The sequence below is a fragment of the Sus scrofa genome, chromosome 16 (genome assembly GCF_054392235.1).
Source record: "Sus scrofa isolate SSC_HxYL_T2T_F1_AM1 chromosome 16, Sscrofa_HxYL_maternal_Yorkshire_Landrace_v2.0, whole genome shotgun sequence".
Taxonomy (NCBI): Eukaryota; Metazoa; Chordata; class Mammalia; order Artiodactyla; family Suidae; genus Sus; species Sus scrofa.
This window is the reverse complement of record NC_139398.1, coordinates 73,819,091-73,843,104: the sequence shown is the minus strand read 5'-3', so window position 1 is coordinate 73,843,104 and position 24,014 is coordinate 73,819,091. Positions and strand designations below refer to the sequence as shown.

The window sequence follows — 24,014 nt, the reverse complement described above, 5'->3', positions numbered from 1 at the left end:
TTATATAGGTTGTCAGATTTTTTCCCTAGGGAGTAATTCGGATAATTCAGTTATGGTTTAGTGCCAGAAAGCAATCATTTATAAAACACAGCCTTGAGTCATTAAAGAGTTAATAAAGCTTGTTATGGTATGCTATATGCTTCCCAAGAGGAGCTTAAAACCTGGAGGATCTGGTGAGCTGCAAAAGAATATTTAAGCTTAAAACATACCCATATACTAACATATTTTTATTATAATATGAGATGTCTTGGTATCATTTAAGAAAGTGTGTCCATTCTTGAAGAATTCATTAAGCATTATCTGACCGCTCCATAAAAATCTGTCTCCCAAAGTAGCATATTTAGGCTCTGTTCTCCACTGAAAAATATTAACTGTGAAATTTCATGTGTAAGCAGTAAATTATCAGGACTACGCAGTGGACCAATTTTAGAAATAGCTAATCAAAGCCAATGAATTTCCCATTTGGGTGTGAGTATGTGGTGGTGAGATCTAATAAGGGCTGTTGATAGACATTCACTGTGCCAATTTCCTGCTTCATCAGAGCGTGTAACCGAAGTGAAGACCGATATCTTCGTCACCAGCTTCGGACCCGTTTCAGACCATGATATGGTAAGTGACTTGGCATTTCTGGTTTTGCTAGAGTATTTTCTAAATTTCCCTTTTGAAAGAAAAATTATACACTAGGTATTTAGTAAGCAACTTGGAATAGCTTGGCTATATCTTTGTGTCTGCATAATACGATTTTGTGTGTGTGTGTGTGTGTGTGTGTGTGTGTGTGTGTGTAATATTTATGCAATGGAAAGTACCCACTTTCATTCCAGACCAGGCCTATTTGGGGGGATCAACTACTACAGTCTTCTTTTGTTCCATCCCTGAAATGATTCCTTTGCACTGGTTTCTATTCTTTGAGCCAAATAGTGTGAATTATCATATACTTTAGTTAGGAGGACCCATGGATTAAAGAATGCTAGGTTTCTGAATAGCCAACACGGTTATAGAACAGCCATAAACATTGTGATTTCTAAATTATTTTCGGTTGAAAAGGAGAAATGTGTGTAAAAGCTGAGTGAATACCTGATCACAATTAGACAGGGATTGAAATAACAAGGTCCAGCTTTACTGAAAAAGACAATCGTTAAGTTATTAACAAGAGTGAGAATAAAATGAATACGTACCTGTTTTCTCACTTTCTAGACCAAATGAATTAACACAAATTTTCTCTTCTATTTGACTGGAGGTGGTAAATCTGTAGATCTTTGCAGATATTATATAATATTTCAGACTTCATAACAATCAAGTTCCTATATAAGCAAAAATTCATAAAGATTCCATGAAGACATACCATTACGGATATTCTGAAGATATTAATTAAATAGCAATTTTAAAAATACCAATTTTGAAACAGCTTCTTGTTGACACTATCTTAACACAAAAGTATTCTGGTTTCATCGTAGCTCAGATGATTAAGAACACAAATTAGAGAAGACATCAACTTAGACCCAAAGTGTAGAAATTCACAGTGCAGGGTTAAAGCTCTGACAAGTCCTGAAGTAAGGCAAACTGTTTAACTGCATTTAATCTAGTGTTTGCCAATCATATCTGTCCAGAACCCTTTCCTTCAAGTGACACTTGTTGACATTCTATGAGTCAACTATTGGGAAATGCTGGCTTTGGATAATCGGATACTTTACTCCTAAAAATGGGTTATGAAATGCACTGACTATTCAAATTAGAATCAGTGGGGCATATGAGAGAGAGCAGAATGGTAGATAAGAATACAGATTTCTGAACCAGAGTCCCTGGGTTTATAATTACGGCTTTTCCATTGAAAAGAGTGTATCCTTGGGGAAGTTTCTTAAGTGTCTTCATCTATAAAATGGGAGTAATAATACCTCATAGGGTTAATCACGAGTACTAAATGAATTAATACATGAAAAGCACCTAAAATTATTGGCATATAATAAGCACTCAACAAATTTCAGCCATTATTACTATGTAAGAAACAAAAATATAAAAGCTAGCCATAATTGTGGATTTGCTTTTGGTGAGGCATACCACTGGGGGTTAGCAGGGTTGGTTCTAGGATTCTGGCTGGCTGAATTCAAATTCATCACTAACAGCAGTATAACCTTGGGCAAATCAGTCAAGCTTGTAAATCTCTAAAGTGGATATATTATAATTACCTATCTTTGTAAGACTGTTAGGAATTTTAAATGAGATATGGGAATCAGGGTCTACCAATAGTGCTTAATAAATAGTAGCCATTATTGTTTTTGCTTCTGAATGCCTTATCATGCCATACACCCTTCATGGAAATTTCCTCTATTTTCCACCTATATAAATTCTGTATTTCCACAATCATTCAAATCAGGAGCTTTATGAAAAAAATTGAATTTATCCAATAACAAATTAATTTTCCCTTTCTGCATTCTAATTGCATTTATTGACTGTAAAGTACAATTTAGCTTTTGGTCTCATCTATAGCCCTGCTTTATAAAATTATTTATCTAGTATAAATATCTTATTTTCCTAAAGTGATGCTTAAAAACGTAAAGGAATTTTTGTTTCACATCTTTCACAGTATCACTGCATTGCACCTTTATAGTAAGCATTGAATTTCTACCTATTTAATGAAAGGTTTAGGAGTTTGTATTATCTTTTAAAATTTGAGTTCTGTGGAACTCAGTAAATAACACCCTCTTTCCTACATCAGTTCTGAACTGATTGAGAAATAAGACTGAAGAGTAAGGGATGTAGAAAATGAGAATATCATCTTTATTACTAATAATGATAGTATTGCAGTAGGTGGCTCATATCTGTAGACAAGTGGGTTTCCAGACAATAAACATCAGGAGTAGACATATTAACCCACCCAGTCAGCAGGCAATGTTAGCCTCCCTCTGCTATGGGGGAGATGGTCCATGTGAAACTTCTAGCATGGAGCAACACAGCAGAATGTGGGAATCCTCTGTACAGCCAGCATCCCAAATGGAGAAGAGGAGAGGAAGAGATCCAGGTAGGCAAGATGACTTTCTCCTTCCAAGCTCGCTTGTCAAATTAAATTACTTCTCCTTCCTCCCCTCATCTAATAGAAGTGTGTGAAGGAATGGAGGGCTTTCAGAAGTTTTATACTGGTGAAGTTCTCTTCTCAGAGATGGAAACACCAAAAGAGGGGATGAAGCATTACAAACAGCACACTCCAATAATGACATTACTTATCCTAGTAATAATAATAAGATGACTGTTCTCTATCTTCACCACCTACATGATGCCTCACAAAGTGTAGATATTCAGTAGAAGTTGTTGAGGGATAGTGCCCAAATAAAGCCATGTGCAATCAAACACTTTTCTCTTGAAAAATATTTGTCATGCTTTTGAGTTATTGATTCAGATTAAGTAGAATCCCAAGACCCAATGATGTGGGGTTTTTTGTCTTAGAGAAAAGATGCAGACTAGAATTTTGGATACACCTTTAACCCTACAATTATCATGAATTACTTTTCATACATGGCTTTTGATCAAATATCAGGTAGAAAAAAGGGATAGCGACTAAACTAGTGATACACCATTTTGCCTAAAACTCTTGAACAAAATGATATTTGAATTGTTCTGTCAAAAGATCCAATTAGACATAGGTCTGCAACTGATTTGCTAAGTGACTAGTGAAAATTGTACCTGAACACTTTGAGAAGATTAATCATTTAAACTACAGTATAAGAGAATTATCCGTAAGAAAGAGCAGTATGCTATAGAGGCCATAAAAATTAAAAGGCAGAATGACAAAGCTATTTTTCAAGATAGGAAATGTAGTTTTTAAACTGAGAAGTAATAAAATATCTAATTAATAATAATAACCATAACAATATCCAACATATTGAATGCTTATAATAGTGAGGCATTGTACTAAGAGTTTCATAGATTGTATTTCATCTAATCCTCATGCTAAATATTTTAGCTAAATATTATTACCTACATTTTCCAGAGGAGAAAAATGACCCAGCTAGGTAGCAACTTGAACTTTTTGTCCTTAGAGACTCCACAGCTCCCAAGTCATCTGACTTCTTCTGGAATAGAAAACAAAATTAGGACAACTCCTTTACTTTATTTTAAAAACCATTAATTGGCAATCAGATCACATATTCCCAGGGCACTAGGTTCTGACAGAAATATCCCGGCAGCACAATCACAGAGCCCTGCTTTCCATAGTGCTTAAAATGTATGAAATCAGTGCACATGCAGATGGTAATAAATGGTGCAAGCGGAACACTTTAGTACAATATTTATTTGGGGACAAAACGGATGTTTTGTCCTCATCTTCACAATGAGGCTCATATTCTCCAGGGACCTACTCCATTGAATGGAGTAATTTGGAGAGACTTTTCACTTGAGCGGTGGGGGCGGAAGCCCGGAACCCTGAATGAAGTATCCACCAGAGCTTCTTATTTGCTCAAGAGACTTCTCTTTTGCCTTCTGTTTTTGCTTTGCTTAGTTATGACCACTTTCTCACTTTCTTCAGGTTTCCTGTCCTATCACCCTTTCAAAGAAATTTGTTTTTCATTCCCAGCCACCTAAAAATCTAATACAAATTTGTGTTAGTAAAAAAAATAAATAATAAAATGAGAGACAAGTAACAACTTTTAGCGTTCACTAAAAACTCTGAGTTCACTGAGAACTTCTGTGTCCCAGACATTCTTGTTAAGTTCTTCACTTGTGTTGACTCACTTCTCACAATAGGCAAGTGAAATAAGTATTGCTATTATCTCCAGTGTATCAACTGGCTTTAGAGAAGGCAAGAAAATCACCCAAGACCATTCATAGCACAGAGGAACAGTTCAGTCCTGGTAAGAAGATTGATATGGTTCAGTCCTAGGAAGAAGATTGAGACTTTACATCTGCAAAGCTTATGCTGTGGCTCTGCTCTATCCTCTTTCCTGCTACATCTTCCTGAAGAAGGGGCTCTGGACCATCTTAGGCTAATGGGTTTCAAGCATTAGGGAGAAGTCATTCTGTACAAGTAGCTGCTGGGAGCTGCCTGCTGCTACTATGGAAATACTGCAGGGGCCAATCTCAGAATATGGGAGACCAGATATATGCCCGAGAGTGGGATTGCTGGGTCATATGGTAGTTCTATGTATAGATTTCTAAGGCATCTCCATACTGATCTCCATAGTGGTTGTACCAGCTTACATTCCCACCAACAGTGCACGAGGATTCCCTTTCCTCCACACCCCCTCCAGCATTTGTTATTTGTGGATGTATTAATGATGGCCATTCTGACTGGTGTGAGGTGGTATCTCATGGCAGTTTTGATTTGCATTTCTCTAATAATCAGGGATGTTGAGCATTTTTTCATGTGCTTGTTGGCTATCTGTCTATCTTCCTTGGAGAAATGTCTATTCAGGTATTCAGGTCTTTTGCCCATTTTACCATTGTGTTGTTGGCTTTTTTCCTGTTGAGTTGTATAGGTTGCTTGTGTATTCTAGAGATTAAGCCCTTGTCAGTTGCATTGAAAATAGAATGTGTACCTGTATGTGTAACTGGGTCACCATTCTGTACAGTAGAAAAAAAATTGTATTGAGGAAATAACTATTAAAAAATTAATAATAAAGTACTGGCAAATATTTTAAAAAAAGAATATGGGAGACCAAATATTTACACTTTTGATTAGGCAGGAGGGAATCAACTGCTTTTATTTCAGTTTTCATTTCTACTTCTAACAGAGAGAAACATGAAAAATGAAGGCTTAGCTAGTTAACTTTACTCCTTATGCATGTGTGTGAATATGCGCACACCTGCATGCTTCTGTGACCAGAACAATATTCAAAGAGTATTTTAACTGAATTTTGGGATTTCATTGCCCACCATTAGCACAGATAAGTAAAGCCAGCTTTAAACATGAAAACTGTTTAAACCTTAGGGCCTTGCCAAATTTTGATATGATTTTTTTTTTTTTTTTTTGGAATCTTTGCCTTCAGGATATATCATGTCAAAGACTTGAAAATAAATATTTTTGTTTACTTTATAGTTAACATTTATTTTATATTCAAAAGTCTCCTTAGAGCAGGCAAACAAGGGAACAAATGTTTTAGAGTCGTGGGAACATGGTCAGCTGAGACATTCTTGGAACTTTGATTTATAACTGACTGTTGCCTCTGCTGTTAATCAGGCTAAAGTTGTTCAGGTGGATGGAGCATAGAGCTTATGCAGCTGATTCCTGAGTAATAGAAACATCATCATTACCATAACCCTATTATCTTTTCTATTGTCCAAAGAAGAGAACACACACAGCCCAGGGCGCATCTGTCCACTTCCCTGGACCCCTTCCTGATTTAATCCACAGGCACTCTTCTCATTTCTCTCCTCAAAGAAAATACTATTCTATGTCCATCCTAATCCTCCCGAGTTTTTTCTATAATTTCCAAGTCCAAACAGGTTCTCCCCTGTTGAATTTAACAGATACTTAACAAATGTTTCTTGGTTAGTAAATTCCTATGTCATGTATCCCAGTACCTCTCATCTGACACTTCCAGACAGAGAAGAAACAAACAAGGTAATTTCTCTTGCCTGCAAAGATAGACTGGCACCACTTTACAGTCTTTTGTTTCTATCTCAGTCAGCATTTACTCCTATGCCTGGTACATTACAGACTAAACAATAATACTTGTTGAGTTACTTGATCAGTAGCACTCAGCAATGCCCAACTTGTGCTATGGAAACCTTCCATTTATTCTTTACCCAGTCTTGCTTAAATGCTGGGAAACTGATAGGTAGTAAAATTCATGCACAAAAAGCCAGAACACAGACATTATTTATTTTGCATGTCCTAAAGACAGTATGTATAAGACTTTTTAAAACAGCAGCTTTGTGAAGCATCAAGATTTAGGAGATTAAGAAAATGGAGCATGATGTTTTCAAGTTAGTCTTCTTTCCAGCGTGGAGCATTCTAGGATTAATGGAGAATGTGGTAATCTTTATTTCAAACCATCAAGTTCCAACTTTAGTGTCAGTGTAGCAAGTACTGCAAGGAAGATGGATATTATTACCCCTTTCAATTGTAGAAGCTGGTAAGTCACTTTGCTTGTTTTCAGATTAGCAGATGTTTGTCTCTGGGTATTGCCATAAGGAATGCTGTGTTTATTCAAATAAATAGATGCCCTGGCTGTGAATGATGATGAGCTTCACACATTCCTCATGTGTCTCATACACACATACACTGACCAATACACATTCACACACCTGCATATTCTGTGTCCTTTTCTTTTTTCTTTTTTTTTGTAAAAGATACAAATTACCAGTGAAATGGATCTGTTCTCTATAATCTTCTTCATTGTGTAGAATTGAAAGTCTATACAAATTAGCCAAAAAAAAGTTTACCCAGCCAAAAAATAGATGGGATTGTCATATTCACATTAGAGCCCTGGATGTTTTGGGATTGGATGTGGGGTTTTGAGAGATCACATGAGCCCCTCCCCCCCCAAATGTTATGTTTTATTTTTATAACTAGATTGTCTAACTTAAACATGTTCCTGTATATAATAACCTGTAACCTGAGTTACCTTGTTTCTATTTGCAATATATTCTATCTCTTCAATACTTATGTGGTAGAAGTGGGCTGGGAATAAGGGACTGTTTTCCTTTCCCATATCTGAGGAGATATTCAGCAGAATTTTTCTGATCAGAAAATATTTCAGGTATTATAGAATTTTTAGGTGATTATGCCAATAAATAATTCACCTGACACCCCCAGGTACAGGCCACATAGGTTTACTTCTAGAAACATCCTCTAGCTTATATTTTTCTTCTAAAAGTTGCAAAAATTTTGCATTGTCTGAGTAAGCCATTTACCTTGTAAAATACAGCACTGTGAACTCTCTGCTATTTTCCAAAATTACCCAGGAATATACAATAGATGTATTTTTCCGTCAAAGCTGGAAGGATGAAAGGTTAAAATTTAAAGGACCCATGACAGTACTCCGGTTAAATAACCTAATGGCAAGTAAAATCTGGACTCCGGATACCTTTTTCCACAATGGGAAGAAGTCAGTGGCACACAACATGACCATGCCCAACAAGCTCCTGCGGATCACCGAGGATGGGACCTTGTTGTACACCATGAGGTAAGGATGCTCTGCTTCCATTCCTGGCTTTTCCTAGACCTTCTATTCCTTTTGTAGGCAATCATCAAACCGATGGGCCATTAGAGGGCATCTGGTTTCCCGTTCTCCCTGTTTGTCAAGCTTTAACAATTTCTCTACTCTGAAAACTAAGCTGGCTGAAATATCATGCGAGTATAAGTAAAATGACTAGACAAAAATGAAAAAATGTTTACTATGTATACTAAGCAATGTAATATGCTCTACTTTAATACAAGGGCTTTCCTCTCCCAATTACAAACCTCAGGGATTCCTACATTTTTGTAAGGTCTAGATTAAATTTTTAGAAGCTATCTCAAGATATATATATATATATGAAATGTTTATATTTAAAAGAAAGGGGGAAGAAACAGAAAATAGAAAAGTCGAGACTTTTAACATAAATTCATGTGGAAGTAAACATTTTGAAGAAGTATATGAATGAACTCACAATAATGTTAATTAGACTGAGACTATAAATATTCTGAATTTTGCTTAAATTGAAGATTATGTATATATTTTTGGTCCATGAATATTTCCCTCATTTTGGCCTTACTGGAAAGCCCGGCATCTGGATACCAATCATTCATTTACAGCTGGATGAAAGAAACCTGAATCAAATAAACTTTTAAATATTTTTAGAGGAAAAAAAAGATTTTTAAAAATATTCCTAATTTATGAGAAATTAAGAATTACTCAGGACTTATTCTGAAGGAAAGCAGTTATTTCATATCCAGATGGTTTGTTGTTTTTATAGTACTGGCCAGCACTTGGTAATTCAGACCATCTAGCTCTTCCTTTCATATGAAAAGGTAATGAAGGCCACCCCTAGACTTGGTACCTCCTGTTTAGAGGTGGAATAGAGTGATATTTTGCCTGTGGAGAAAGCTGCCAGATTTCCTAGCCTTTTATACCCAAATATCCACATGAAAAAGAAAGAAAAATGCTTCAAGAGCCACATTAGATAGATCTTGGACTCAACTAGTAAAAGCGTAGTAGGATTGAAAGAATGAAAAATCCAGAAAAGAGAGAAAGAAAATAGATGATTCATGGACAGATGTGCTGAGGACTTTCCAGATCTGCCAAGTAGGATCTATTTATATTTGATATTTGAAATATGCTTCCCTTGTAAAAATATCCTATACTTGTTTTTGAGCCTCAATCTAATGTCCTTTTCTGCCAGTTGGCAATTATTTCGGGAGGAATTTGCATATACTAAAAAGCTTATCAATTAATGGTATATATTATTCTTCATCTAACTAACCCATATCCCCCTCTCCTAAATTTCTCACCACCTTTGCCAATGTGTTATCACTTTCCTTAATAGTTTGACTTAAGGATGCAAGTATAATCATTCATTTAACACCTCCTCTTTCCTTTCATTAATAGTATAATCACTTCAGGATTTTACTGGCTATAAAGCCATCTTATCGCTTTTCTTGAATTACTTAATAATACGGTAAACATATTTTCTGAAAATTATGTGAGAGATTTGGGCATGAATTTCATCATAGTTCCACCAAGCGAGATCAAATATATTTCCCTGAATCCCTGTCTTGACTACCCTTTTTAAAACCTAGATAGAATTCATGTTCCCAGAACATAGGGATGAAAAAGAAGCTCAGTAGAATCCTGGCTTCAATGAGGCAGTGGATTTGTAAATAAAACTAAATGGTTGAAACAGAGTGAAATCACATAGAAGCTCTCAGGGAGCCTTTACTCTCAGTTTCACAAAGCCTGAGGACAATTCCCCCTTGGCCTATTCCTTTGTTGTTTGATGCATCTGGTGCTGTTTCAGGGAAGAAGGCAAGGAGAGCTGCATGTAGGAAGTAAGACGTTCTCCTCCCTTCCTTTTTATTCATGTCTTCTTTTCAACCAAATCTGAATTAGTATTTTTACAAGTATTTGTTTGTGTACATCCCATTTTATCTCAAAGGGCTTGCTGTGGCAGGTGGATGAGTTGGTGAGGCTTGTTTTAGAAAACATTAGTAATGTTCACTCATCATACAAAATCAGGTGTCACCAATTTTCACAAAACAAACAAAATATGGATAGAATCCAGGCATTGACATGGTTCTTTCTAGGTAATTTGATTATTAACGGCTCAGTAGAGCACTGCCATTTGTGCCTGTCTCTCTTGCTTTGTTAATAGATTTGCTACAGTTAATAATATCACAATCATATTTATCAGAAAGTGTCTAATCTATAGGGCATTTATTTATATCTCATATTTCCTTTAATCAATAAGGCTGACAGTGAGAGCTGAATGTCCGATGCATTTGGAAGATTTCCCTATGGATGCCCATGCCTGCCCACTAAAATTTGGAAGCTGTGAGTAAATTTAATTTTTTTAACTTTACTACAGTTTTTTTTTTTTTTTCTTTTTAGGGCTGCATCTGCAGCATATGAAACTTCCAGGCTAGGGGCCTAGTAGGAGCTGCTTCTTAACCCACTGATGGGCCAGCGACCGAACCTACAATCCTCATAGATATTAGTTGGGTTTGTAAGCCACTGAGCCAAAATGGGAACTCCTTGAGATATATTTTTAAACAGGAAACCTCCAATTAGTTATGAATGTTAGATAGATAAAGAACATCAATAACATTTAAATAGTGACTTGTTGCGAGTACTTTTACAAGTAATAATCTTTGACTTTGCTTTTTTTTCTTATGACCATACTCACAGCATATGGAAGTTCTCTGGCCAGGGACTGAACCTATACCTCTGAAGCAACCCAAGCCACTGCAGTCAGATTCTTAACACACTGTGTCACAGTGGGAAATCCCTAACTTCACTTTTTAATATTATTTCAGGAAGGGATTATTCCCTGTCTTCTGGACTGTAAAGAGTGGATTTAACTACTTAGTGGGAAAATTCTACTTTTGTGGATGTATTCATAGAGAACCAAATGGAATGTAGATGCTTATACCTTATAGACAGCATCTTCTTTCTAACAAATTGAGATCATTGTGTTTATTTCATATCATTACTGACATTTGTTTGATCTTAAGAATAATTCAACTCATTTAACAGATGGAGATGGAAATACTGGTAGGTGGCAGAGGACAATAATTCAGTTTTAATAAAGAAACCTATACCTAAATATGATTCCAGAAAGGAATTTACTCAATTATGATCTTCAAACAGTTCTAGTTCTCTTTGGCTGTCCCATGAAATTCATGTATTCATTAATATGTTTGAAAGTATCTTAAATAAATCCCCTTAATAATAACATGTAGGATTTGTGCTATTTGAAAATATGCAGGCATACCTTAGAGGACTCAGAGAACAGCAGTGGCCTGCAGAGTTAGGTTCGCTAGTCTTCCTCCACTTGTCTTCTTTTGATTAGTATGCATGCATAAAGTGAGGAGAAATAGTGTATTCCTCGTTCCCTGCAGGGGAGTTACGTATAAGGACTGAGTCAACTTCTGGAATAACCTAACCAGCTTTCTGTTCTCACTAGACAGGGACTCTGAGCAACTATTTTGGTGACGATATGATTCATAGAAGAAAAATAGTAGTAGTGTAGGAAGACAGCAAGCAAAGAAAATAGCAAAGGGCCTTTGGGCTCCCAGCAGCGCTAGTCATTAGAGAGACGAATCTCTCTATTTATAAATCTCATTGTATTCTGACACGCAAGGATAAACTACTTCAAAAACTGTCAGCTACATGGCCTTTTGGTGATGATTCCCTCCTCTCCATTCTTTTCCCAATTTTTTTTTTTTGTCTTTTTTTTGTGTGGGGGAGGGTGCACCTGAGGCATATGGAGGTTCTCAGGCTAGGGGTGGAATCGGAGCTGTTGCCGCTGGCCTACACCATGGCCACAGCAACGCCATATCTAAGCCACATCTGCAACCTACACCACAGCTCACAGCAACACCAGAACCTTAACCTACTGAGCAAGGCCAGGGATCAAACTTGCATTTTCATGGATATTAGTCAGATTCATTTCCACTGAGCCATGATGGACACTTCCATTCTTTTCCCAATTTAATACATGTTCTAGGTCATGGACTGTTATGTTTCTTCTGATCACCAGTTTCATTTTTAACAATAATATTATATATCCTATGTTACTCACATGCCAGGCAATGTATTAAACATTCGGATATGCACAAAATCACTTTCTAGTTAGGGATATAATGCATCATAGTTTGCCTGAAAAAGTATTGATTCATGCCTAAAACCCTGGTATAATTACTAATAGCACACCTTTAGCCCTCAAAGATATCTTGCTTTGAATAATTAATCATATGTTTAGAATGTTAGGAATATTTTTAAACAATGAGCATAGCTTTAAAGAGGAGTTTATATTTTCACATAAGATATAGAAAGGTAAGTGGTGCTCAGTAGATTGCTGGTTAGTACAGCATCTTAACAAGGGATGATGTCTTAAGATGTCCTTAGAAGCTCTTCCTGATGGCAGAATGGTTGCTGCAACTCCAGCCATTGCCTCTGCTTTCAAGATTAAGGGGAATAGCGGGTAAAGAAGAAAGGAGTAGTGCCTTTGTCAAAAAAGAGTACAATCTTTTCCTAAAATCCTAACAGACACCTTCTCACTTCTCATTAATCCAAACTGAGTCACCCCTGGCCAAGGCTAACTGCAAAGGAGACCGGGAAAAATAGTTTTAACTAAGCACATTGTTGTCCTGAAGAAAGTGGATGGTAAGTGGAAAAAAAAAAATACTGTCTCATATAACATAACTGAAATTTAAAATAAGTAAGCTGTTTTCTACTTCAGAGCATTTGCATAAGCTCTTTTCTCTGCCTGGTTACCCTTCCCTTAGTTCTTAGCATGGCTGGTTTTACATATGCCCTACATTTCAGCATAAATATCATCTCCTAGGACTTCCCCTGAAGACCTTATCAAATTTTGCCTACAGTCTCATTCAGTCTTCTTAATCAGAGAACACATTTATTTTACAATATTTATCATAGAAACAATTATTACTTTTGTTAACATTGTTATGGTCTGGAGACTGTAAAAGTCCATGAGAGCAGCATCTCTTTTGTTCTGCATTTCCTAGCACAGAGCCTAATATAGTGTAGGCACTCAATAAATATTTATTGGATGGATAAAGATAACAATAATCAGGTTGAAATGTCTCTTCAATGTGTAAGTCTCAGAAAAGATGGCCTCAGAAAAGAGGGTGTCAGGACTGTGGGGAATTAAACTTCATCAAGAGAAGACTTGACATTGAAGAGTAGGCTCAGAAGGCACGGGCTCAGTGGGAAGGAGTATCATGGTGAATTCCTGCCGCCTTCCAGGGTCATGAGAAGTAGCTGTCGTGTTTCATGCATTGTACAGCCATTTCTCCAACCCAGCCTAAACTAGTGCATTTCAGAGATGAAGAAACTGAGGCAAAAGTGAGCTAAAAATGCTCTTACTCAATGTTGAAAGCAAATCCCTTGCCAAGGTATCAGAGGGGGAAAAAAGGAAGAGATAAGCAAGAGGATTTTGTATTAATTTAGGAAAGCACTATGTAGTAAATGCTTGTGAAGCATCTGAAGTGGCTTCATCTGTATGTTGATAAGAACCAAACCTGGAAAAGCAAATGCTTTTCTTACCCCTTGCTGTTAGATTCCAATTGTCAGAGCTGCATTATACTTGCTTGTGAGGGGTAAAGCCCTCTTTATAAGGCCAGATGACTTGAAGACAATGTGTACAAAGCAGCTGACATCTTTTAGCTGCTTACTGAGGAATTTCCAAAATAAGGCTCTGATTCTAGAAGATTCAGATTATATTCTGATAATAAAATCTAGGCAAGTGCTAGATCTAGTCAGAACTTAATAAGGGATCATTTCCTTACTGATTATCAAGCTGTATCCTACAAACAAGAGAGGAGTAAGTCGAAATTTAAATGAATTCTGAATAATAAGTAATTGTAGAAATTATTTAGTATATCTGCCTTATACAAATTGAAAAATGAAGGCTCATAAAAATGAAGTGACTGCGTTAATTAGCAGATGCTTTTCTGATACTATGTTATCTTTTTTAAAAAAATAGGTAATCTATTGATTTATTTGAAATCCGAGCTTAACATCTTTTGATTCAGCAGTTGAAGACTCTTTTTAACCTTCTTTTCTTTATGCTGAATAGTGTCAAGTCAAAAAAGCTTTTGTCAGACCTACTTTCCAGACACTGAAAGGAAGAAATAATAAGAGACATCACCTACTGTAGAGCTTTAGGTTGAGGCTTTAGGTGTATCCGTCTTCTATATTTAAAATACCAATTTTCACCATGTGAATTTACTCTGCATTTTGGAAGATTTCTATTGAGAGATGTAAACAATGAGCAATCTCCATTTTCATAACAATGTCACATTTATAATAGATTTCACACACAATGGACCTTCTAAGAAATTGCAAGAAAGGAGAAACAAGTATACAAAATGAGAAGTCAATCATAACACACTTTTCTTTTCTCTCTATGACTATATTAGCTGCCCACTGGCAACACATGGCAAGGTATAAAAAGATAGGGCATTAGAGATTATCATACTAAGTGAAATCAGATGAAAAAGACATATATCACTTATATATGGATTCTTAAAAAATGATACAAGTGAACTTATTTACAAAACAGAAACAGACTCACAGACTTTAAAAACAAACTTACAGGTATTAAAGGGGAAAGGTGTGTGGGGGATATAGTGACAGTTTGGGGTTAACACATATACACTACTATGTATAAAATATATAACCAACAAGGACCTACTGTATATCACAAGGAACTCTGCTCAATATTCTGTAACAAGCTATATGGAAAAAGAATCTGAAAAAGAATGGGTATGTGTATATATATAACCGATTCATTCTTCTGTACACCTAAAACTAACACAACATGGTAATTCAACTCTACTCCAACATAAACTAAAAATTTAACAAGTTTTTAAAAAAGTCAGAGTCCAGGCTCTGTTGTTAATGACAGCATAACAAAAGAGCAAGAACTCTAATGTGTTATGAAATGATACAAGGTCTAGTATTGGCTTCATCATTAGTTTCATGACCACTAATTATCCTTGCTTGGCTCTTGAGCATATACATGTTGCCTAGAAAATCCTTACTAACAGCAATGGAGTAGAAAGAATGGCATTCAGTGTTCTTATCTTGGTTTTCCTAATAAGTAACTATGTACCCTTAAACAAGTCACTTAATGTTTCTGTGCCTCAGCCTGCCATTCGTAAAATGAGATAAACTCCGTGACTCCGAAGTCCTTCCACATTAATATTCCATGATTCTAGGTCACCATAAACCCTAATTTGATTTCTCTGGTAAGACCCTCCCATTTGACAAACAAGAGTTTATTATGACCAGAAAAATGTTTCACTGTACATAGATGCCTACAAATTGTAAGCAATGTGCTTCTTTTCAAATGTGTGCTCTGCTCTCTTCAAAAGGATTTTTTAATACATAAAGTTTTAAACTCTCCTAACAAATGCAATCATGTGACTATATACAATGCTGAATACATCTCCTTTTTTTAAATCAATGAGATGGGTTAATTCAATGGGAGGACTCCTTTCACAATGTATATGCATAATAAATCCTCATGTTGTACACTTAAATACATGACAATTTTATTTGTTAGATTTACCTCAATAAAGCTGAAAATAAATTAGTAAGTAAAATTCTACCTCAGTTAAAAAAAAAAGTCTAGGAATACCACAATTCAAAAAATAAATAAATAAATAAACTCAACAGTTACTGATCATCACTCTTATATGTTTCTGAAAGAAGTGTTAACAACTAAATTAGTTCCTAGTATATTTTCTCAAACTTTTGAAAACATTTGTTTAAAAAGATATCTGATTGTGAGTTGGTTCAGAAATAATGCTGCAGCAGACAGTATACCCATACAAAATCTGGTGAATATTGAGCACAATTTTCTACACTAACCCAGACACAACCAATCACCCTAAAAGGAATTTGGTTCAGAGAATGAGAGACATGGCTCACATCTTGCTGCAGGCAATTTCCTGTTTGTGTGAAAAGGCCACCATTATATTACATCTCATCATATTTTAGCTTCCACATACAGATTTGGACAATGTATCCAAGCCAGGTTACCATGGGGTGGGGGTTGGGTCAACTAGGTTCATGTTATGACTTTTATGGGCCCTAGGCGCTTTTGCCTTTGTGGGCTACTCCTCCAAAACTATATATTAAGCCTGTATTTTACTTTTAATTTTCTATTTTAAATGTTTCTATCTCATGATTGTGTTAATATAAATATTCTTCTGATTTTAAAAGAAGTTAAAAGATGTTTTGCCTCCTAAAAGCATGTGGGCCCTAGGCACTGAACCTACTGTCCATTACAGAGAAGTTGGCCAAGGGGTAGAACTTTCACAGAAAGCCGAAATTTCACTATCATATCTTCCACTCAAAAACCGTGGAAACACTTTCTGTTAATGTGATATTCCTTAAATATTTATCTCCCTGCACCTACACAGAGGAAAATATGAACCGTCATTAACAGCCTAAGTGAAGTGGGTACTCAGAAAAGCTATGGAATTCCTTCTCTTTCCCCTTCTTTTTCTCTCACTCTGTACATATCTTCTTCTAACTTTCCTGAATTAAAGGAAATCAGGATTATGATTCAGCCTTTCCCATTGGCGGATGACTAGATTAAAAAGTGAAATGACAAATGAGAATGATAATGTAAAGAGTTATATGGTACTCCTCTTCCTCCTCCTCCTCACTGTGATAGGAAATATCTATAAGGATAATTAAAAGGAGGAAATCACACATTCTTTAAAAATATACGCTAGGTAAAATTTCCAGGATTATCACATTTATCATGACCTTCCCTTGCCCTGACAGAATCTGGACCCAGGCTACTGCCTCTAAGCTCATTTCAACTCTTCAGTCTGGCACCTTCTTCTTCCTGTTCCTCCCCAAACATGTCAAGTTTTACCTGCCCTGAAGGAAGAAATGTATTAGTTTCTCTTCTCCAAGTCTTAGTTGGCTCACTCTCACATTTCTCTCATGCGTTTGTATAAATGTCATTTCCTCAGTGACCCTGAGTCCCTTACCTAAAATAGCCCCCTGCTTCATTCTCTATCTTCATACCTATTTCTCCATGGCTTTATAGTATTTGACACTACTTGAATTAAATGTATTTATTAGTTCTCTGCTTTTGTTCCCGCTACGGCAACTCGTGTTCTATGAGATCAGGTGTTTATGTTCACTGCCATATTCTCAGCTAGGTATGGTGTCCTTTGCAGATGTTTAAATACCACATGTTACAAGTGATCAGAGAACTGAATGAATCAGGAAAATGTATCTTAGTTTTCCAAAACTAAGGGATATTTGCTCTCCTTTCCTAAGCTGACCTCTGGAACCATTCATCAGAAAATAAGAGGTTGATAGAACACATCAACTAATTATGAGAAGTAAAGTTGCAAAATATATGAATAATCTTCTATTCTTTCCTTTTAGATGCTTATACAAGAGCAGAAGTTGTTTATGAGTGGACCAGAGAGCCAGCACGCTCAGTGGTTGTAGCAGAAGATGGGTCACGCCTAAATCAGTATGATCTTCTTGGACAAACAGTCGACTCTGGAATTGTTCAGTCTAGTACAGGTAAGTGACATTTAGTTATTTTAGGTAGGGCAGAAAGAGCAGAAAAAAAGCTTTTGTAATAATATGCAAAGTCAGTTAAGTTCTTCAATAACCTAAGGAGAGAAAGTGAAATTTGCACTAAAATGGGGAATAATTGGGCTGTCAACGAGGGTAAACTGTAGATCTGTGACCTTGGATTTCACATTTCATGCCTTTTGGTCTCTGGGTTTGTTTAGGTTTGCTTATTTACAAAATAAAGAAGTGGTGCCAGTACGGCAGAGTTGTACTGTATTTAGATATATGAACACTTAGAGAATAATATATGGGTGAAATCCTTACTCTTGCAACTTGCCAGTTAATTGTGGTCTCACAGTGGTTTTAGAAGGAATAAATTAAATCCATGAAGAGTAATTATCATACTTCCTGGCACAAAAAGAGCTCTTAATAAATATTAGCTATTAATATCATCTGGACCCTATTTTTTGTCATGATTCAATAAATCTTAAGTTTCTAGCAGTAATCATTGCACATAAGATGCCAAAAACCCTTCTACCTGCCTCCCCCCCAACCCCCAAATCCATATGTAACTCTAGCCTGGGATCTTCTACAACTAAAACCTATACTGATCACTCCCTTTTTAAATTAAAAGTATATGGACCACCACTCTTCTTGGTTTTCTCAATGAAATACTCGGAATTAGATCAGATACTATCAAGCTGCTGTATCCAAAATTTTAAACTTTTGAAGCTATTTTAAGAAATAAGATGAGTTCAGTTATGCAGATATACCTTTTGTAACTAACTAAAATGTGATCATAAGGCCAGATAATTATAAATAAAATTTGGATTTTAACAACTAGGAAAACATACTCTTGAAATCACGGTACTTTTAATTATGTTCAATTACTAAAAGCTTAGCAAGGGTCAACAATTTTACAACTGTCATCTTAGGATCATGATCATCATAACCTGACCTTTCTAAATTCAAGTAAATCGTCAATACATCTGACTTCAATTATTGAATAATTGCAGCTTAACAGAGCCTGTCTTTTGCTTACTTTCTAGCACCCATAGCTACTTTTGAAGTCAAAATGCTTATGTCTTTTTTGTTTTGAAGAATGGAGCAGATTCTTCTTAGCTTTGCCTACCTTAGACATGCATGAGGCATAGTAGGAAGTTCTCCAGCTTTGCAGTGAGAAAGATGTGGACTCAATGCCTAGTCCCACCTCTTTGAAGCCTGGTAACTTCAAGGAAAGTCATTTATCCAACGAGAAACTCTGTTCTTTTCTAAGAATGGGAAGTCTATAATTTTGCATTAAAGAAAACATAAAACACTAAACAGAATGTTATATAGTAGATGCTCAAAATGGCATGCAGTAGTTGTTACTGTCTTGAAAATATTCTAGAACCTAGAAAATACTGAAAATTCTTATTTCTCACAAGTTATATTGGAAAAGATACTAAAATGAGCAGTGTTTACTTTTTAGAAATTGAATGCTATTATCAACTGGATAGTATGACAAGTACTAGAGTCAATGATAGACAAGACACATATCTTGCTCTCATAAAATCTCAAGTCTAGGGGAAGACAAACACATAAACTATAATTATCAAAATGGGTGATAAGTGCTGTGATTAACATTTTTGTGAGAGCATGTCTATGTCTGCCTTCTGTATCCCTGTGATTAAATATAAGAGCTGAAACAGAGGAGGCACTAAATAAATATTTTGAATAAATAAAAAATAAATGAATCCAGCCTACGATGATCAAGGAAGGATAGCTGCAGGGGTGGACTTTCATTTTGTTAATCTGTATTTGTTGGGAGCCAAATAATCACCATTCTAAGCTCAGGACATTCAGAATAATAGTCATAGAGCTTTTCCTCAAGAAATTCTTCCTTTATTGTCATTAGAATGGAAGTTGGAGGATGTCAGGGAAAGAGTCTTTCAAGTGCAGTAGCATGCATGCTATAGCAGAAGTGTACACGTGCCATGAAGGTTGCTGGGAGGAAGGAGTGCTTCTATTCTAGTCTAGCACTAGTGACCTTGATGTGTTACCCTATCCCTCTTTATGTTCCAGTTCCCATGTCTGCAAAAAAACGAGGAGCTTAGTCTGATGGCTTTAGAGACCTTTCTCACTTTTGGTTTCCTAAGGATTCAGCCTACCTACATTCTTGTTACTCAGAAAAGATATACAGTCACAGAAGGGCAATAGGTGAGGGAGAGTGGTCTAATCCACCATTACCGCTAAGCTGGTGGACCCTCCTAAGCGGGGTCCATTAAAAGTCATCATTCTGTGCTAGAGCAGCAAGTTTCTCTATACAAAATAAGAGCTTTTCCTTGTCATTCCCATAATGCATATGGGGGGCGGGGAGCAGAGGAGAATAATAAGCAAAATCTCTCATCTTGAGAGTTCAAGTTGATGTATGTTTTCCACTCCACAATAAAACCCTGAACTACACTTCCCCTGGGTCTGCTTTAGCTCATCAGAAATCCACCTTGACATTTCTGTGGGAAGAAACAAAGATCTTTTGTAAGGTCTTCTAGCCCCTATTTCACATCTCCTATGGAGCTTTGAAAACATTAAGTATCATTGAGTGCTATTACCTTCCTCTTTCTGCCAGAAGACTAGGAATGGTAGCAGGAAAGAGCAGACACATTGAGAATGGTTAGATAGAAAGCATCTTCTGCTACCTTAAAATTCTCTATGGGGAGAGAAGCAATTTAAATCACCTTCTAGAAGGTTAGAAGGTGCTGCCCCACTTGCTTGCAGCCAACACACATGTGAACCCACATTCACACCTACCATTAGTGACCTCTTTTAGGTCAAGTACCTCTAGATCACTTCAGTGCCATAGGAAGGAAAATATGAGGCTCAGAACAATACTTGGTTTCTTTAATTCAGGGCAAACATATTAGAGGATAGTCCCTTCACTGGAATCTACCATCAGTCTAGGAAAAAAAAATGTGTTGGAGGCTAAGTTTGAAGTGCACTTAGTTGCCTTGCAGAGCAAAATTGTTACAGTGACAAGAAGGATGAGGCTAGTCACCTTTCAAATCCAGTGAAATTCTCTGTTGTTCATTGATTTATTCACTTACTCTTTCAACTACTTGCTTATTTACTATGTTTGACACTGTCATTGGGCTTGGAGAAGACAGATAAAAGACCTATAGTTCCTGCCCTCAAGAAGCTCATGGTTGGGTGATAGAAGTTGCTGATATGCATTGCATTGTTCTAATCCTCACAAAAGCCTTAGGATGTAGGTATTACTATTACATTCTCCGTTTTACAGATGATTGAGGCCCATAAATGTTTAATAATTTTTCCAAGGCCCCATAGCTAGGCAGTGGAAGAAGTGGGATTTGAACTTGGTAGTCTAGCTACAGAGAGTTTGCTCTCAACCACAGGACATACTGGTAACAGGCAAGATAGACAAGTGTGAAAATGCAACAGTGTGGTATAGCATGGAGCTTAAGAGGTGGATTCTGGAGTTATACTGTGAGGTTTCACATAGTGGTTTATTAAGTGTTTGACTTTTCTTTGTTCATCTTTTGTACTATTGGAAGGTAAGCAGTGCATCTACTTCATGAGCTACTGCGAGACTGAAATGAGAAAAATGCATGTAAATTGCTTAGCAGAGTATCTGACATGTAAAATTTGTAATAAATACTAGACATTACTATTAATGATGATGATGACGTTAGTGCAAGAGAGCTACATGATGACATCTAAAAGGAAGTCATTTCTGCTTGAACTATCAGAAAGGGCAGTTTGAAACTGGACCTCAGACATAGCCCCGTCTCATTCTACTCTATCACAGTATGCTTCTAAGTCATTCTTTAAGGAAATCCCATGCAAAAATTGTAATAGTGATTAAAATGCATTTACATATGACTTATACAGAGAATCAAAATTATTAAATTTAGTCATTAGGCATAAGAATAATTTCATAGCTAGAAAATAATAAGAATTTCATAATAAAAAGTGCTTTTTTGAAATACACAACAATGACTGGAAAGTCATCATATTTACCTAGTCAGAAGACATGTTTGATCAAAAGAAATATAGGTGGGTGAGAGTTCCCATTGTGGAGCAGTGGGAATGAATCCAACTAGTATCCATGAGGATGCACGTTCAATCCCTGGCCTCACTCAGTGGGTCAGGGATCCGGCGTTGCCTTGAGCTATGGTGTAGATCACAGTCGCAGCCTCAGATCTTGCGTTGCTGTGGCTGTGGTGGAGGCTGGCAGCTGCAGCTCTGATTTGACCCCTATCCTGGGAACTTCCATATGCCATGGGTGAAGCCCTTTAAAAAAAAAAAAAAAAGCAGGAATATAGGTAGGTCTTGCTGAATAAGAATGTCTCTTCTTTCTTAATGACTATTGTTTATCCCTAGGACAGGTGACCAAGAGAAATTGTTGGATCTTCTTTCCTAGAGACAGTCTTTTCTGGATGAGGTGCTTTAAGGTCAATCTGCAGGGTCAAAATGAATGAGGAAACTAACTGTTTTCACTGACCAGGGAGCAGCAGTGGTCAACATATGTCAAAGGAGCCTCAGAGCTCCCACTTTTGTAGACTAATCCACCAAGAAATAATTATAGCTATAAAATATGAAAAGAAATAATGTGATCCACCAAGAAATAATTATAGCTATAAAACATGGGAAAAAAAAGATTTTAGGGGGGAAGGGGTAGGCGAGACTTATATAGTCATCTGGTCAGTCTAATCATATTTCAGATGAGGAGACAGGTCCGGAGAGGTTAAGTGGCCAAGAACTCTAACCATTATTTCCTTACTTCTATCTCAGTGTTCTCTGAAACAGATATTAAAATACTAGCCCCTTCCTCAATGATCTTTTTGATTCCTCATTTCTTTGGAAAACAAAAACAAACAAAAAACAGTATCTTAGAAAACCCAAAAGTTTAGAATACTTCCAAGGAAATGATAGCATTACGTGGAATCAAAGCCCACTGCAATTCTGTTGAAGAAATGAATGCTTAACTTCTCGAGCTACAGGGTGAATACATCTCTGTCCTTTCTATCTTTACATTGTAAATCTGCATGTCACTTAGAAGTTTTAAAAGAACTTTCAAATCTATTGTTTCATATTATCCTCACAGCACCCCATGAGACAGTTAAGTACAACACTGTCATTTTATCACACAAATGAGAAATCTCAAGTCAGGTTAAGTTAAGCAAGGTATTTACTCAAAGTAACTAACATTTGAGAAGGCCAAGCATGGAAGCCAGCTCTAAACACACCCTCAATTCAGCTTTACAAAATTATATTCCTGTTTCTGTTCTTCTCTCTCTTGAATTTTGTACTGTAATGGATAAGAAATATTGCCATATCATATTTACAAGCTTCCCTCAGGATTACATGATGGACAAGGATATTTAAATTACAATTCTTCTAGACTGTTGAATCAGAGGAAAATTATCTGACATGCTTAGTGCATAAGCACTTAATGTCTAAAGATACCTTTCAATCCAATTTAGGTGACTTCTTTGCTGTATTTTTCTTTTATTTTTAAACTATTACAATATGATTCTGATTTTGCCACTTTTCCTTTCCTTATTTAAATATTATCATGGAAATAATCAATAAACTATAATAGGAATAGAAGAGAGTTTTATTTGAGCCAAACTGTGAACTATAGCCCAGGAGATACAGATTCAAGAAGTGCTTGAAGTGTGATCTGCCAGACTACAAAATGGAGGAGGCTTATCAAGGTAAAAACCACAAAGTACATAAATTGTTTGTCAAAAATTATAATTGCAGCTGGCAAGAAGTAAGGGTTCTTGTTAAGCAAGGATTGGTTGGGATCCAAAATGGTTGCATAGTTACATGAGGAGAATTGGAAACCTTAAGTTTGCGGCTGCCAACTGCTAGCAGGTACTGTTTTGAGAATAGCTGGTATTATCCTTAAGTTTGATAAGGTTCAGAAAATTTAAGCTCTTAGTAATTCAGGAATGTATCTGAGACCAAATCCACAGTGGCCAACCAGATCCATTTTGGATGGCTGAACCACCATTACTCTAATTAGATTAAATGCATTATTTTCTTTAATATTAAAGTAGATATATAATGCATGTATGAGAGGTCACAACACAGGCTATTCTAGTTAACATCATGTATGAGCCACAGCATGTAAAAGTCAGAAGGACTTCCCCATATCTCAGTATGTGAAAAATTTTTCCTTTAACACTGGACCAAAACTTCTTAGATTGTGCCCAGTTTAGGAAGATGACTTCTAAAGACTTGACGTTTCCTCTCCTTTCTCTAACATGTTAGTGAGGAAATGGTTTATAAAACAAT

The 24,014-nt window shown here is 36.3% G+C and overlaps 1 protein-coding gene across 1 annotated transcript in view; it reads left to right on the top strand.

Annotated features, from left to right (window-relative positions):
• Window positions 1-24,014, top strand: part of GABRA1 (gamma-aminobutyric acid type A receptor subunit alpha1) — a 66,583-nt gene that overhangs the window by 18,247 nt on the left and 24,322 nt on the right. Inside the window, exons 4-7 of the mRNA XM_003134089.7 lie at window positions 542-609; window positions 7,897-8,117; window positions 10,381-10,463; window positions 17,574-17,717. Coding sequence (XP_003134137.5) covers window positions 542-609; window positions 7,897-8,117; window positions 10,381-10,463; window positions 17,574-17,717 — 516 coding nt within the window. The remainder of the gene's footprint in view (window positions 1-541; window positions 610-7,896; window positions 8,118-10,380; window positions 10,464-17,573; window positions 17,718-24,014) is intronic.